Raw genomic sequence first — 17,024 nt, 5'->3', positions numbered from 1 at the left:
ACACCGCTGCACTCCAGCCTGGGCGACAGAGTAAGACTCTGTCTCAACAAAGCAAAACAAAAAATAGCACGTAGGCTGGGTGCAGTGGCTAATGCCTATAATCCCAGCACTTGGGGAGGCTGAGGCGGGCAGATTGCTTGAGCCCAGGAGTTTGAGACCAGCCTAGGCAACATGGTCAAACCCTGTCTTTACAAAAAAAAATACAGAAATTAGCTGGGCATGGTGGCACGCACCTGTACTCCTAGCTACTTGGGGGACTGAGGTAGGAGGATTACTTGAGCCCAGGAGGTTGAGTCTGCATTGTGCCATGATTGCACCACTGCACTTTAACCTGGCCAACAGAGCAAGACCCTGTCTCAAAAAAAAAAAAAGTAGCATGTAAAATATCATCTAGTATGATTATGATTATGTAAAAACAAAATTGTGGACCAGGCACAGTAGCTCACTCCTGTAATCCTAGCACTTTGGGAAGCCAAGGCAGGAGGATCACTAAAGGCTGGAAGTTTGAGACCAGCCTAGGCAGCAAAGTGAGACCCTGTCTCAACAAAAACAAAAACCCCGGCTGGACGCAGTGTCTCACGCCTGTAATCCCAGCACTTTGAGAGGCCGAGGTGGGTGGATCATGAAGTCAGGAGTTTGAGACCACCCTGGCCAAGATGGTGAAACCCCGTCTCTACTAAAAATATAAAAATTAGCCAGGCGTGGTGGCAGGCACCTGTAATCCCAGCTACTCAGGAGGCTGAGGCAGGAGAATCGCTTGAACCCGGGAGGCGGAGGTTGCAGTGAGCCGAGATTGCGCCACTGCACTCCAACCCGGGCGACAGAGCAAGAGCAAGACTCCGTATCGAAAAAACAAAACAAAAATTACTGTGAAAAAACATATATACATGTGTCAAGAGTAGTTATGTAAGGGTAATTCTTTTTGTTCTCTATTTTTGAAATGTTTCGTAATGTGCTTTTACTTCTTTATAATAAATAGAATACCAAAAAAATAAGCCAACCCAATACTTTCTGTAAATGGAAAGGATAAAAGATTTGCACTTCACTTTTCCACAATTCTATCCCATTGATTCTACTGTGTGCTCAATTTCCCATGGCAGTTATGACACATGGATCCCAGCGAGTGAAATTGAAGCATCTGTGGAAGATGCTCCAACTCCTGAGAAACCTAGGAAGGTGAGCTTTTCTTGTACCCCCTCTTCCCCAAAAAGAATGCCAGGAGCAGTCTACTCTTGGAAAGTGAAACAGAGGCTCGTGTGCCCTTGGGCTTTTTCTGTTAAGGGTCCCCAGACAGAGCTGTGGCTTCCAGGCTTCTCTGCAGCATGATCTGCCTTTGTACTTTAGATTCATGCAAAGTGGATCCTGGACACCGACACCTTCAATGAATGGATGAATGAGGAAGACTACGAAGTAAATGATGACAAAAACCCTGTCTCCCGCCGAAAGAAGATTTCAGCCAAGACATTGACAGATGAGGTGACAAATCCTGTTCTTTTTTCCTGGCCCCTTAGCATAAGTCTCAGAACAAATCTTCATTGGGGATTGTAGGCTGACATTTGTCCCGATTCTCCATCCTATAGGTGAACAGCCCAGATTCAGATCGACGGGACAAGAAGGGGGGAAACTATAAGAAGAGGAAGCGCTCCCCCTCTCCTTCGCCAACCCCAGAAGCGAAGAAGAAAAATGCTAAGAAAGGGTGTGCCAGCCCCTAGCCTGCCCCCGAGTTCACCATTCTCTCCACATCATGTTGAAGGAAGGAAAGACAAATCCCTTCCTATAACCACCTGGCCCTGACCTGGGTGTGCCGTAATACTGCAGGTGTCCTGAGAGGGAAGATGAGGAGATCTTTAGCTACTCAGTTGTTAGTTCTGGTCCTGGCCCCACTAGAAATTTAAAGAGAGCTTTATCAAATGAAAAGCCTTTGCCACTTCCGATTAGTCTGTAATTACTGGTTTCTGTTTGTACTCAGCTCTACCCTTGGAATTCTCTGTCACTTCCCTTCCCTTGAACTTCAACTTCCAGGGACTCCTTGTCCAAGGATGACTGACTTCTCTTTCACTCTTTCTTTCCCAGTCCGTCAACACCTTATACTAAGTCAAAACGTGGCCACAGAGAAGAGGAGCAAGAAGACCTCACAAAGGACATGGACGAGCCCTCACCAGTCCCCAATGTAGAAGAGGTGACACTTCCCAAAACAGGTACAGGCCAGGCTGAGCTCCTGGAATCCACCCCTACTCCCCATCCTGATTCTCCTTTGCCGAGCCCCGAGTGAGCTGATTTCTCAGGTCCAGCTCCCAGTCTACAGGATCCACAATTTAGTTTTTACATAATCATAATCATACTAGATGATATTTTACACGCTACTTTTTTTTTTTTTTTTGAGACGGAGTCTTGCTGTGTCACGGAGTCTGGAGTGCAGTGGCGTGATCTTGGCTCACTGCAAGCTCCGCCTCCCGGGTTCATGCCATTCTCCTGCCTCAGCCTCCTAAGCAGCTGGGACTACACGTACCCACCACCTCGCCTGGCTAATTTTTTGTATTTTTAGTAGAGACGGGGTTTCACCATGTTAGCTAGGATGGTCTTGATCTCCTGACCTCATGATCCGCCCACCTCGGCCTCCCAAAGTGTTGGGATTACAGGCGTGAGCCACTGCACCCGGCCTGTACATGTACTATTAAGTCACTACTGTGGGAACGTTATAAAACACAAACATATCTAAAAAACTGGAAAATGTAAAAAATGATAAACATGAAGTATCCAGGCACGGTGGCTCACCCCTGTAATCCCAGCACTTTGGGAGACCGAGGCAGGCAGATCATGAGGTCAGGAGATCGAGACCATCCTGGCTAACATGGTGAAACCCCGTCTTTACTAAAAATACGAAAATTAGCCAGGCGTGATAGCACACGCCTGTAATCCCAGCTACCTGGGAGGCTGAGGCAGGAGAATCACTTGAACCCGGGAGGCGGAGCTTGCAGTGAGCCAAGATCGCACCACTGCACTCCAGCCTGGGCGACAGAGCAAGACTCCGTCTCAAAAAAACAAAACAAAAAACAAAAACATGAAGAGAAATTCTGTATTCTCTCCCTGAGTTGCAGTGGATCATCTTTTGCATCCTATGTTAGAACCCCACTTTGGAGACCATTGCTCCACCAATGCTGGTTTACAGTCTGTATTCTATAGACTCACCCCAGGTATTCCAGACGTGTGTTTCAGGGGTAGGATTAGGGGTGCCACCAAGAAGAGTTCTGGCTTCCACCTCCTCATCAATCAGCTCTCCTCTCTATGTTTGCTCCTGAGCATATGCATATGAATTCAGTTGAGGAAAGTATGCTTTCAAAAATGTTTAACACCTAACCATTCCTCCACAGAATGATTTGGTCAGATTCAGTATCAGACCATTAAAAGCTTACAGATACATAGATGGAGATAAAGATCTATCAAAGACAAGAATGATTAACGAATGTACATAGAGAAATAAGCTAATTTTTGGTTGGAGAAGTGGGGAAAGTAGCAAGCAAGTTTCAGGCCCTAGAATAATTGTGACTGGAGAGAATTACTATATTTTGCAATCAGATGAAGAAAATTTTTGGAGAAAGTAGGATCTCTGTAACTATTAGATTGAAGGCTTGAATTAGGCAAAATCTGTCTGATAAAATGACTCTCTGTTTTGGCAGTCAACACAAAGAAAGACTCAGAGTCGGCCCCAGTCAAAGGCGGCACCATGACTGACCTAGGTAAGACAGGAGCCTCTTGGGCAAGGCAGTCAGAGCCAAGGGGAGGGGAGGGCTCAGCTGCTCCCTTTTCGCTAACCTGATGGGCTTTTTGTAGGGCTTTCTTGCCCCTCAGGAGGCTTCAGCTTTACATCTTGGTCTTTGTCTTTCAGATGAACAGGAAGATGAAAGCATGGAGACGACGGGCAAGGTGGAGCCAGTTTAGAGAGGCCCTATCTCTCTATGTGATTCTGATTTGTGATTATAGAGTTCATTCTGCCCAAACTTTTCAATGCCCAGACTTTACCCACCGTAGACTAATTCTAGCTGTTGTTCAAAACTCTGACCCTTTCAGAGTCCTGGGGCCCATGACTGCTCAGTCCCATCACCTATCTGTAGTGTCCACATTCCTGGGGTGTGGGAGAAGCAGAGGGTTGCTAGGGAGGAAACAGGAATGCTGAGTGTCCAGCAGCCTCCATACTTATAGGATGAGGATGAGAACAGTACGGGGAACAAGGGAGAGCAGACCAAGAATCCAGACCTGCATGAGGACAACGTGACTGAACAGACCCACCACATCATCATTCCCAGCTATGCTGCCTGGTTTGACTACAATAGGTATGGTTGTCCCCAACTTCGCACTGAGTCCTTATTTCCCTGCCTCCAGGGGTCAACAGGCTGTTCTTCTCCCTGCCTCCTCCAAATAAGTTATTTTTTCCTCAGCCAGATAGACCAGAGTACACTTTAGTTTTAGGGGAGCTCCTGGTGTCCTTTTGAGTCTTACAGCCCTGTGGGATGTTCTCCCTAAGCTTCTAACTGCAGCAATTTCGAGCTTTTTTCCTTCTTTGCCTTTTAGACTTTTCCTCCCTTGGGGCCCCCATCCCTTCAACAGTGCCTTCTTCTGAAACCACTCTGGCTTCTCTTACAGCGTTCATGCCATTGAGCGGAGGGCTCTCCCCGAGTTCTTCAACGGCAAGAACAAGTCCAAGACTCCAGAGATGTAAGGAAATCTCAGCTCATGATTCTCTTTCTCCCTCCTGTCCCCCCATTCACCCTTCCTGATCCAGTAACATTCAGTTTAGCAAACATTTCTTGAGCTCCTTCCATGAGCCAGGCACTGTGCTAGGCTTACAAAGACACAATATCTGCCTTTAGGCAGCCCTGGCCTAGCATGTAGACACATGTTCTTTAGGATTTGCCCAAGGGTGCTATTAAGCATGTTCTGTATATAACAAGTACTTACTCCACTGCCTCAAATTCTTTTTAACAGGGTATAGGCCTTTAAATCCATATTACTGATATTGTCTAAACTGCAGATATTCCTAGCACAAGTAATAGCTTTGATTAAAGTGTAAATTACTATTACCAGGCTGGTTCCTGAGAGTGGGTTTTCATAGAAAAACAAGAGAAGGAACTAATAGAAGACCAGTTTATATAAATTAAGGGATGGAGAGGGCTCTCTGGGAAAGAAGTATAGGAGCCACAGTGGCTCACAACTGTAAATCATCCCAGCTACTTGGGATACTGAGACAGAAGGATTCCTTGAGGCCAGGAGTTCAAGAATAGTGTGAGCAACATTGCAGGACTCCCATCTCTAAAGAAGTGAAAAAAAAAAATTAGCTGGGCATGGTGGGGCATACCTGTGGTCCCAGCTACTTGGGAAGCTGAAATGGGAGGGTTGCTTGAGCCTAGGAGTTTGAGGCTACACTGAGCCATGATCATGCCACTGCACTCCAGCCTGACTGACACAGCAAGACCCCATATCTAAAAAAATTAATGAACAAGGCTGGGCACTGTGGCTCATGCCTATAATCCTAACACTTTGGGAGGCCGAGGCGGGTGGATCACAAGGTCAGGAGATCAAGACCATCCTGGCTAACGTGGTGAAACCCCGTCTCTATTAAAAATACCAAAAAAGACCAGGCGCGGTGGCTCATGCCTGCAATCCCAGCACTTTGGGAGGCGCAGGTGGGCAGATCACCTGAGGTGGGGAGTTCGAGACCAGCCTGACCAACATGGAGAAACCCCATCTCTACTAAAAATACAAAACTAGCCGGGCATGGTGGCACATGCCTGTAATCCCAACTACTACAGAGGCTGAGGCAGGAGAATCGCTTGAACATGGGAGGCGGAAGTTGTGGTGAGCCGAGATCATGCCACTACACTCCAGCCTGGGCAACAAGAGTGAAACTCTGTCTGGAAAAAAAAAAAAATAGCCGGGCGTGGTGGCACGCATCTGTAGTCCCAGCTAGTCTGGAGGCTGAGGCAGAAGAATCGCTTGAACCTGGGAGGCAGAGGTTGCAGTGAGCCAAGATCACACCGCTGCACTCCAGCCTGGGCGATAGAGCAAGACTCTGTCTCAGAAAAAAAAAAAAAAGTTAATGAACAAATAAATAAAAGTATGGGTTTGGGGCTCGAAAGTCTTCATCTCCTTCAAGATTTTGCCTCAGGCCGGCTGAGCGTGGTGGCTCACACCTGTAATCCCAGCACTTTGGGAGGCCGAGGCAGGCTGATCATGAGGTCAGGAGATGGGAGACCATCCTGGCTAACACAGTGAAACCCTGTCTCTACTAAAAATACAAAAGAAATTAGCTGGGCATGGTGGCGGGCACCTGTAGTTCCAGCTACTTGGGAGGCTGAGGCAGGAGAATGGCGTGAACCCGGGAGGCAGAGCTTGCAGTGAGCTGAGATTCTGCCACTGCACTTCAGCCTGGGCAACAGAGCGAGACTCCGTCTCAAAAAAAAAAAAAAAGATTTTGCCTCAGGCCAAACCTGCTTGGCTTTGGATAAGACGTGGCAATCTTCTTTGGTTAGGAATACTTGAAGATAACCACGTTGATGAGGTGGGTGAGACTGAGAACTGAACAAGTTTTCTTCCTAGGTATTCCACAGCTTGCCTTCTCTGGTGGTCCCTCCATGTTTTTTCCTCATAGCTTGCTGTGGTTCTCTCTTCTTCTCTTCCTGGAGAAAGCAGTATGTGTGAAAAGAAAGTAGTGATCAGATGAAATGAATTCAACATGACATGCAGGCAGGGTTGGAGTAGGAACTGAACTCTTGGTATAAAATAGTAAATGATGGGCTCGGTGTGGTGGTTCACGCCTGTAATTCCAGCACTTTGGGAGGCCGAGGCGGGGCAGATCATGAGGTCAGGAGTTCGAGACCAGCCTGGCCAACATGGTAAAACCCCATCTCTACTAAAAATACAAAAATTAGCTGGGTGTGGTGGCACGCACCTGTAATCCCAGCTACTTGGGAGGCTGAGGCAGGAGAATCACTTGAGCCCAGTAGGTGGAAGTTGCAGTGAGCCGAGATCACGTCATTGCACTCCAGCCTGGGCAACAAGAGTGAAACTCCATCTCAGAAAAAAAAAATAGTAAATGATGATAATTGCCTACATCTATTGAGAGCTTAGTATCTCCCAGGCACTATCCTAAATGTCCAACATACATTGAGTAATTTAATCTTTATGTCAACGGAGGTTGATACCATCTTCAGTTGACAGATAGGGTACAGAGGAGTCAGGTCACCTGCATAAAGTCACAGAGCTAGTAAGTAAAACCAGGATCTGAATCCTTTAATCTGGCCCATGATCTGAAAGTTTACACTGTACCACATAATAGCTGCCATTTTTTTTTGAGCCCCTACAGTGCCCCAGGCACTGTACTAGTACTCTATAGACCTCTCATTCTCAACGGATGTTCCATTTTACAGATGAGGAAACTGAGGTTTAAAAATATCGAAGTAAATTGCCAAGGTCCTCATGGTAGAACTGGGATTAGGTCTTTTCTTCAAAACATATGTTTTTTACCATATTATGCTAACTAGCTGTGTGCATGAATAAGGACTTCCTTATTAACATCTGAGTTTGGAAATGAGTACTTTTTCTTAACTTCTAATTCCTTGTTTAAAAATTGTATAAAATGGCCAGGCACAGTGGCTTATGCCTGTAATCCCAGCACTTTGGGAGGCCGAGGCAGGAGGATCACTTGAGGTCAGGAGTTCAAGACCAGCCTGACCAACATGGAGAAAACCTATCTCTACTAAAAATACAAAATTATCCCACCGTAGTGGCACATGCCTGTCATCTCAGCTACTGAGGAGGCTGAGGCAGGAGAATTGCTTGAACCCAGGAGGCAGAAGTGACTGTGAGCCAAGATCACGCCATTGCACTCCAGCCTGGGCAACAAGAGTGAAACTCCATCTCAAAAAAAAAAAAAAAAAATTGTATGAAATATCCATAAGTATAGCCAAGGAGATAATTCATTTAAAGAAAACACCATCAAGGAAAACTAAGACCTATTTGAAACCCTTTCATCTAGCACATAGCAGGCACTCAGCGTATTGAGTCAAATAATCTACTTTTTTCCACCTTTATCATGCAGGAGAAGTCGTTAGCTCTCTTACCATTTTTTCCTTTAGCCCTTTAACAAACATTTATTTTTTTTCTTGTTTCTCTCTCTCTTCTAAGCTACCTGGCCTATCGAAACTTTATGATTGACACTTACCGACTGAACCCCCAAGAGTATCTTACCTCTACCGCCTGTCGCCGAAACCTAGCGGGTGATGTCTGTGCCATCATGAGGTGGGTCTTGTGGCTGAGGGGAAGGGGGTACATGAAGATGCCTGCCTATGGATGTGTTTTGACAACAGTAGAGATGCCAGCAAGGAACATAGAGGAGCAGGCAGAAAAAAACACCTCTAGAGAAAGGTGAACTACAGGTTTGGGAATGAATGACTTGAGGGATTAGCAGTGGCATTCTCTGAAGTGTAGAATATAGGACAAAGAAGGAGCACGTGTGTAATTGAAAGCTACTGGTTCAGGCCAGGTGTAGTGGCTCATGCCTATAATCTAAACATTTTGGGAGACCAAGGTGGGAGGATCGCTGGAGGCCAGAAGTTCGAGACCAGCCTGGGCAAAATGGCGAAACCCCATCTCTACAGAAAATGCAAAAAAATTAGCTAGGCGTGGTCGCACGTGTCTGTGGTCTTAGTGACTCAGGAGGCTGAGATGGGAGGATCACTGAGCCCTGGAGTGGAGGCTACAGTGAGCGGTGATCACACCACTGCACTTCAGCCTCTCTCAGGGATAGAAAAAAAGAAAGAGAGGGAGAGGGAGGGAGGGGGGAGGGAGGAAGGGCAAAGAAAGAAAAGAAAAGAAAGAAACTGGTTCAGTTTTACTAGCTATTCAGGAAGAAATGTTCAGTAGGTAGGTGGATATAGAGATTGGCCCAGGCTGGAGATGTAGACTTGGGTGTCACTGGCATTTAGGTGGTAAATGAACAACTGGAGTAGGTAAAATTTCCTAAGGAGTACAATGAACAGAGGAAAAGGCTGGGGTTGGGTGGGGAGGGGGTTTATGCCCCAACTTCTACCCCCAGTTTTCCTCTTCCTCGTGCACCTTTCTGGCTATCCGTGTGACACTGTCTCTGCCTCTCTCCGCACAGGGTCCATGCCTTCCTAGAACAGTGGGGTCTTATTAACTACCAGGTGGATGCTGAGAGTCGACCAACCCCAATGGGGCCTCCGCCTACCTCTCACTTCCATGTCTTGGCTGACACACCATCAGGGCTAGTGCCTCTGCAGCCCAAGACCCCTCAGGTAGGGTGAGGTACTATGGGGACGGGGCGGGGTTGGGAAGATTGGGCTTCTTTGAACTTTTCTTTTTCTGGTTTTTAGGCTAATGGTTCAGGAGTGTTTTGAGGCTTCTTCCTTTTCCATGGGATGCAAAGGGCCACAGGAATCAGCCCCATGTGTTTAGCACCCTCTCTCAGCCTTTGTACCTAAGGCTGTAATTGCTGAGGGAGAAGAGATTATCCTTTTACTCAAGGAGCAGACAGGCTAATGTAGGGGATTCAATAGATAGAGAAAAATGGCTTAAAATTAACTTGCATGAAATTTTTGAACTTTGTCATCTTTGCCACATTTTTTCATTTTTGCCTCATAATTATCACCTTCTTTTTTTTTTTTTTTTTCATTTTTACTTCATCCATTACAAAATTTAGGAAGAAGGTTATGTGGCTTGCCCAAGGTCACAGAGTACCAAATCTAGGATTAGAACGTAATTGTCCAGCTCCTAAGAGAACCTGTAAAGATAATGTGAATATATATGGATATCATGCCAATGACATGTCTTACTAATCATGAAGGGAACATGGAACAGTGGCATGAGTGCCCCCAGAGCTTGCGGGCCGCCCAGCATTTGGTCTTGAGGCCTCCAGGGCCTTGACCTGGTCATTTCCTGCCCAGCCTCCATGACGCCAAGCTCTGTCCCCCAGGGCCGCCAGGTTGATGCTGATACCAAGGCTGGGCGAAAGGGCAAAGAGCTGGATGACCTGGTGCCAGAGACGGCTAAGGGCAAGCCAGAGCTGGTAGGTGGGGTGCAGACCCTGCTGGGCTGCTCATTTGCCCCTTTATTGGGGGGCCCCTGCCCGGGAAGAAGAGACATGAGAGCAGAGGAACTACAGCAGTAAGGGAGGAAGTCCCACCCAGGGGTGTCCCTGGCTTTGGGAAAGAAGCTCCTTCTGTCTGTTTTTTCTCTCTGTCAGCCCCTGGCTCCCAGTGGTCACTTGTACTCACCTCTTTCTTTCCCTCCACAAATAGCAGACCTCTGCTTCCCAACAAATGCTCAACTTTCCTGACAAAGGCAAAGAGAAACCAACAGACATGCAGAACTTTGGGCTGCGCACAGACATGTACACAAAAAAGAATGTTCCCTCCAAGGTAGGAGGTGGGGGCCGACTTTAGGGGTAGAGAATGTTCACTCCTCAGAGGTCACAGGCTCCTCTCTTCTGACCTGCCTGTGTTTCCCCTGCAGAGCAAAGCTGCAGCCAGTGCCACTCGTGAGTGGACAGAACAGGAAACCCTGCTTCTCCTGGAGGTAATTGGGGCAAAGAAAAGAGTTTTTCTCTGGAAACAGAAGTGGGCTCCGTGTAGAGGCTCACACCTGTAATCCCAGCACTTTGGGAGGCCAAGGCAGGAGGATCGCTTGAGCCCAGGAGTTCGAGACGAGCCTGGACAACATAGTGAGACTCTGCCTCTATGAAAAATTTTTAAAATTAGCCAGGTGTGGTGGCACACACCTGTGGTCCCAGCTACTCAGGAGGCTAAGTGGGAGGATTGCCCAGGAGGTCAAGGCTCCAGTGAGCTATGATCATACCACTGCACTCCAGCATGGGTGACAGAGTGAGACAAGACCCTGTTTCAAAAAACAAACAAACAAAAAAAGAAAACAGACATGTTGAAGTTGCTGGCCACACTTGTGAGTGAGGAGAGATCGTGGAGTTTGGCATGAGCAGAGCATGATCTTGCCCTGTCTCTCCCGTTCCCAATGCCTGTTGCACCTGCCCCAGGGACCAGCTCCAGGCTGGGGATTTGGGCCATTTCATTAACTTCATATCCTTTCTTAGTGCTACTTCAAGATCCCTCTTGGACCTAGCAGAGTACACAAATACCAGAACATAGAGAGCTTTGAAACCAGCTGCCCTTAGTAGGATGGGGGGAGTCGGCCTTCGAGAAAAGTGGCTAAGTAAGCGGAGTTATGTCTCCACCACTACCACCAGGCACTGGAAATGTACAAAGATGACTGGAACAAAGTGTCCGAGCATGTGGGAAGCCGCACACAGGACGAGTGCATCTTGCATTTTCTTCGTCTTCCCATTGAAGACCCATACCTGGAGGACTCAGAGGCCTCCCTAGGCCCCCTGGCCTACCAACCCATCCCCTTCAGTCAGTCGGGCAACCCTGTTATGAGCACTGTTGCCTTCTTGGCCTCTGTCGTCGATCCCCGAGTCGCCTCTGCTGCTGCAAAGTCAGCCCTAGGTAATGGGGGTGGGCGGTTCCACCTGGCCTTCTTAGTTTGCTTTTGAAGGGCTAGTTACTCAGACTGTGAATCCTCTCAAGTTTGGCTGCCCTGCTGTCCTTGTCTGTGCAGGCCTCAGCTCGGGCATCTGTCTAGGCTCCATACTGGCTTAGATAAAGACATGGGCTTGTGAGTAAGCTTTTGCAGGGATTGCCAGAACTGTCCCCCTGCGCCACTCCCAGCCTCATCCTTTCTGGGTCTTACAGAGGAGTTCTCCAAAATGAAGGAAGAGGTACCCACGGCCTTGGTGGAGGCCCATGTTCGGAAAGTGGAAGAAGCAGCCAAAGTAACAGGCAAGGCGGACCCTGCCTTTGGTCTGGAAAGCAGTGGCATTGCAGGAACCACCTCTGATGAGCCTGAGCGGATTGGTAAGGCCAGGCAGGTTCCCACATTTCTTGCCTTTCACAAGAGCCGGAGCCACCTGGCCTCCCTGTGCCATTTCTGCCTCAAGTTGGCATCAGAGCACAACATGAATGAGAAAATCGGTAGGGTTTTTATTTTCCCCATGAGCTTACCTCAGGGGCTCTGGACCCCTACTGGCCCTCTCATGAAGATTTTGGGTAGAAAAATCTTGGCCTGTAGAAGGGGCTATTAGAAAAGTCTTGGCCGGGCGCGGTGGCTCAAGCCTGTAATCCCAGCACTTTGGGAGGCCGAGACGGGCGGATCACGAGGTCAGGAGATCGAGACCATCCTGGCTAACCTGGTGAAACCCCGTCTCTACTAAAAAATACAAAAAACTAGCCGGGCGAGGTGGCGGGCGCCTGTAGTCCCAGCTACTCGGGAGGCTGAGGCAGGAGAATGGCGTGAACCCGGGAGGCGGAGCTTGCAGTGAGCTGAGATCCGGCCACTGCACTCCAGCCTGGGCGACAGAGCGAGACTCTGTCTCAAGAAAAAAAAAAAAAAAGAAAAGTCTTGTGAAGGCTGGGCGCGATGGCTCACGCCTATAATCCCAGCACTTTGAGAGGCTGAGGCGGGTGGATCATGAGGTCAGGAGTTCAAGACCAGCCTGGTTAAGATGCTGAAACCCCGTCTGTACTAAAGATACAAAAATTAGCTGGGCGTGGTGGCACGCACCTGTAATCCCAGCTATTTCGGAGGCTGAGGCAGGACAATAGCTTAAACCTGGGTGCCAGAGGTTGCAGTGAGCCAAGATCAAGGCCACTGCACTCCAGTCTGGGTGACAAAGCAAGACTTCGTCTCAAAAAGGAAAAAGTCTTGTGAAGGCTGGGCACAGTGGCTCACGCCTGTAATCCCAGTACTTTGGGAGGCTGAGGTGGGCAGATCATTTGAGCCCAGGAGTTTGAAACCAGTCTGGGCAACGTGGCAAAATCCGTCTCTACAAAAAAATACCAAAAAAATTAGCCAGGCATGGTGGCATGCGCCTGTAGCCTCAGGTACACAGGAGGCTGAGGTGAGAGAACTACTTGAGCCCAGGAAGTCAAGGCTGCAGTGAACCATGATTGTGCTACTGCACTCCAGCCTGGGCGACAGAGTGAGACCCTGTCTCAAAAGAAAAAAGACAGGTGTTATGGAGAAGCTGGGTGCAGAGGCTCACACCTGTAGTCCAAGCTGCTCAGGAGGCTGAGGTGGGAGGATTGCGTGGGCCCAGGAGTTTGAGACCAACCTGGGCAACACAGCAAGAACCTGTCTCTAAAAAAAAGAAGAGTGTTAGACACAGACGACTGTGTATTAGACATTTCCTGTTTTCCTTTTCCCATGGGCCCAGAGGAGAGCGGGAATGACGAGGCTCGGGTGGAAGGCCAGGCCACAGATGAGAAGAAGGAGCCCAAGGTACGGAGGGATTGCTGGGAGCTGCAGGGGCTGTGTGCAGCACTGTGGTGATGGGGGAATTGGCCTTGTTCAGCTTAGGTGGGCAAGGGCTGGTTTTGGACGGGGTTGTCTCCTAGAATGAAATCACCTCCAAAGTAAGAGGAATAAATTTAGTTCCCTGTCTGGCTCCTCTGTGTGAGAACTAATCACCCCAATCCCTGATAACTCTCCTTTTCTATCACTGGAATTTCAGGAACCCCGAGAAGGAGGGGGTGCCATAGAGGAGGAAGCAAAGGAGAAAACCAGCGAGGCTCCCAAGAAGGATGAGGAGAAAGGGAAAGAAGGTGACAGTGAGAAGGAGTCTGAGAAGAGTGATGGAGACCCAATAGGTGAGCCTCCCACAAGGGTAGGTGGGGGTGCAGGGAAGAGAGGTGAAACTGTGGGGCTAACTTAACCCTTGTCCTGGCCCAGTCGATCCTGAGAAGGAGAAGGAGCCAAAGGAAGGGCAGGAGGAAGTGCTGAAGGAAGTGGTGGAGTCTGAGGGGGAAAGGAAGACAAAGGTGGAGCGGGACATTGGCGAGGGCAACCTCTCCACCGCCGCTGCTGCCGCCCTGGCTGCTGCCGCAGTGAAAGCCAAGGTGAGGCCAGACCTTGAAGACCTCAGGGAAGAAAATGCCCACTTCTCTAATCTCATGTTACTTAGAGGAAATCCTTCCTCACTCACACCTTAAATAATACTGACCTATTTATTTTTAATTTTTAATCTCTGGAGGAGGTAAAGTTAGTCATCCCTTCTCTAAGCTTTAAAAAAGATATGTCACCATTGGGCCTGTTTTCAACCCTGTCGGTATTTGACTCCATGTTACCCTTTGCCACAGTATCTCCATGTTTTTTTTTGAGACAGAGTCTTGCTCTATCAGATCTCGGCTCACTGCAGCCTCCACCTCCCAGGTTCAAGTGATTCTCCTGCCTTTGCCTCCCGAGTAGCTGGGATTACAGGCGCACAACACCATGCCCGGCTAACTCTTTGTATTTTTAGTAGAGACGGGGTTTCGCCATGTTGACCAGGCTGGTCTTGAACTCCTGACCTCAGGTGATCCACCCGCCTTGGCATCCCAAATTGCTGGAATTACAGGTGTGAGCCACCACGCCCAACCTCCATGTTCTTTTATTTATTTATTTATTTATTTATTGAGATGGAGTCTCACTCTGTTGTCCAGGCTGGAGTGCAGTGGCACAATCTCGGCTCACTGCAGCCTCCACCTCCTGGGTTCAAGCGATTCTCCCACCTCAGCCTCCCGAGTAGCTGGGATTACAGGCACTTGCCACCATGCCTGGTTAATTTTTGTATTTTTAGTAGAGACGGGGTTTCACCCTGTTGCCCCAGGCTGGTCTCGAACTCCTAGACTTAAGGGATCTGCTCGTCTCAGCATCCCAAAGTGCTGGGATTACAGGCTTGAGACACCGCGCCTGGCCAAAATAATTTAATTTTTTAAAAAGGCTGGCCGCAGTGGCTCACACGTGTAAGTAATCCCAGGACTTTGGGAGGCTGAGGCAGGTGGATCACCTGAGGTTGGAAGTTTGAGACCAGCCTGGCCAACATGGTGAAACCCTGTCTCTACTAAAAACACAGAAATTAGCTGGCGTGGTGGCGCATGTCTGTAGTCCCAGCTACTAGGGAGGCTAAAGCACGAGAATTGCTTGAACCCATGAGGTGGAGGTTACAGTGAGCTGAGATCATGCCACTGCACTCCAGCCTGGGCAACTGTCTCAAAAGAGTGAGACTGTCTCAAAAAAAAAAAGACACGGTGGCTCACACCTATGATCCCAGCACAAAAAAAGTCAAGCCCTTTCACCATGAGTTGTTACCACGGCAAGTTTGTTCTTATACCTGCCAGCATCCACCCTACCTTTCTTCTGTATTGTCTTCAGTTGGGTTCTCCCACTGATGTGTTGTCTCATTCCTCCTTCCCTAGCACTTGGCTGCTGTTGAGGAAAGGAAGATCAAATCTTTGGTGGCCCTGCTGGTGGAGACTCAGATGAAAAAGTTGGAGATCAAACTTCGGCACTTTGAGGAGCTGGAGACTATCATGGACCGGGAGCGAGAAGCAGTGAGTAGCAGGAGCCCTGGAACCCTGCTGTGCTGTGCCTCAGTTTAAAATCAGAGGGGCGTGTGTGTGTGTGTGTGTGTGTACGCGCGCACGCGCGCGTGCGCGTGTTTCAGTGAAAGAGAGATAAGCAACAGTTGGGAAAGCCTGAGACTGACAGGGCTTCAAAGCAGAGCAGGGCAGGAACAGCGCAGGAGTAGGGCAGCCAGTTAAGGACAGTTAAGTGGTCTCACAAGTGAAGTCTGGGGACTGAGGTCCCACAGAAGGTCAGCTCCATGAGGCAGGGACTCTAGTTGGTTGTTTTGATTGCTGTATCACCAGGTCCTTGAGCAGTGCTTGACCCATAGTAGACTCAAATAGTGATTGAGTAAATGGGCTTAAGGAATGATGAGAGAGAGGGTTAGGGTCTCAGATCCAAGAGGTACACTTGGAAAGGGAATGGAACAGACACAGTGTTGAACCATTTTGTCTTTGGAGGACATAAGAAGAAACAGACAATAGGGACTAGGCATAGTGGCCCACATCTGTAATCCCAGTACTTTGGTAGGCTGAGGCAGAGGATCACTTGAGCCCCCCCAGGAGTTCAAGACCAGCCTCGGTAACATAGTGAGATCCCTGTCTTGACAATTTATTTTATTTATTTATTTATTTGAGACAAGAGTTTCGCTCTTGTTGCTCAGGCTGGAGTGCAATGGTGTGATCTTGGCTCACCACAACCTCTACCTCCTGGGTTCAAGCGATTCTCCTGCCTCAGCCTCCCCAGTAGCTGGGATTACAGGCATGCGCCACCACGCCCAGCTAATTTTGTATTTTTAATAGAGATGGGGTTTCTCCATGTTAGTCAGGCTGGTCTCGAACTCCCAATCTCAGGTGGTCGGCCCACCTCTGCTTCCCAAAGTGCTGGATTACAGGTGTGAGTCACCATGCCTTTTTTTTTTTTTTGAGTTGGGGTTTCCCTCTTTTTTTTTTTTTTTTTTTTTTTTTTTGAGACTGAGTCTGGCTCTGTCGCCCAGGCTGGAGTGCGGTGGCCGGATCTCAGCTCACCGCAAGCTCCGCCTCCCGGGTTCACGCCATTCTCCTGCCTCAGCCTCCCGAGTAGCTGGGACCACAGGCGCCCACCACTTCGCCCGGCTAGTTTTTTGTATTTTTTAGTAGAGACGGGGTTTCACCGTGTTAGCCAGGATGGTCTCGATCTCCTGACCTCGTGATCCGCCCGTCTCGGCCTCCCAAAGTGCTGGGATTACAGGCTTGAGCCACCGCGCCCGGCCGGAGTCTCACTCTTTCGCCCAGGCTGGAGTGCAGTGGTGCAATCACAGCTTACTGCAACCTCCGCCTCCTGGGTTCAAGCAATTCTCCTGCCTCAGCCTCCTGAGTAGCTGGGATTACAGGTGTATGCCACCATGCCCAGCTAATTTTTGTATTTTTAGTAGAGACAGGGTTTCGCCATGTTGGCCAGGCTGGTCTCAAACTCAACCTCAGGTGATCCACCTGCCTCAGCCTCCCAAAGCGCTGGGATTACAGGCAAGAGCCACTGTGCCCAGACCAAAAAATTTTTTTTTTTTTTTTTTTTTTTTT

The 17,024-nt window shown here is 48.7% G+C and overlaps 1 protein-coding gene across 8 annotated transcripts in view; it reads left to right on the top strand.

Moving 5' to 3' along the window:
• The window catches only part of SMARCC2 (SWI/SNF related, matrix associated, actin dependent regulator of chromatin subfamily c member 2), a 28,347-nt gene that overhangs the window by 6,342 nt on the left and 4,981 nt on the right, over positions 1 to 17,024 (top strand). For 5 of the 8 annotated variants that reach the window (XM_025402201.1, XM_025402199.1, XM_025402197.1 and 2 more), the window contains exons 8-26: positions 1,101 to 1,176; positions 1,345 to 1,476; positions 1,581 to 1,696; positions 2,074 to 2,198; positions 3,678 to 3,737; positions 3,887 to 3,924; positions 4,201 to 4,331; positions 4,642 to 4,713; positions 8,182 to 8,295; positions 9,158 to 9,311; positions 9,989 to 10,081; positions 10,314 to 10,433; positions 10,528 to 10,590; positions 11,273 to 11,531; positions 11,778 to 11,939; positions 13,298 to 13,362; positions 13,595 to 13,730; positions 13,813 to 13,979; positions 15,318 to 15,452. In XM_025402201.1, coding sequence (XP_025257986.1) covers positions 1,101 to 1,176; positions 1,345 to 1,476; positions 1,581 to 1,696; positions 2,074 to 2,198; positions 3,678 to 3,737; positions 3,887 to 3,924; positions 4,201 to 4,331; positions 4,642 to 4,713; positions 8,182 to 8,295; positions 9,158 to 9,311; positions 9,989 to 10,081; positions 10,314 to 10,433; positions 10,528 to 10,590; positions 11,273 to 11,531; positions 11,778 to 11,939; positions 13,298 to 13,362; positions 13,595 to 13,730; positions 13,813 to 13,979; positions 15,318 to 15,452 — 2,218 coding nt within the window. The remainder of the gene's footprint in view (positions 1 to 1,100; positions 1,177 to 1,344; positions 1,477 to 1,580; positions 1,697 to 2,073; positions 2,199 to 3,677; positions 3,738 to 3,886; positions 3,925 to 4,200; positions 4,332 to 4,641; positions 4,714 to 8,181; positions 8,296 to 9,157; positions 9,312 to 9,988; positions 10,082 to 10,313; positions 10,434 to 10,527; positions 10,591 to 11,272; positions 11,532 to 11,777; positions 11,940 to 13,297; positions 13,363 to 13,594; positions 13,731 to 13,812; positions 13,980 to 15,317; positions 15,453 to 17,024) is intronic. The other 3 variants (XM_025402198.1, XM_025402196.1, XM_025402200.1) reach the window with 2 other exon arrangements.

The sequence above is a fragment of the Theropithecus gelada genome, chromosome 11 (assembly GCF_003255815.1).
Source record: "Theropithecus gelada isolate Dixy chromosome 11, Tgel_1.0, whole genome shotgun sequence".
Lineage (NCBI taxonomy): Eukaryota > Metazoa > Chordata > Mammalia > Primates > Cercopithecidae > Theropithecus > Theropithecus gelada.
Note: the sequence above shows the minus strand (reverse complement) of the source record. Positions and strands in the feature narration are given on the sequence as shown.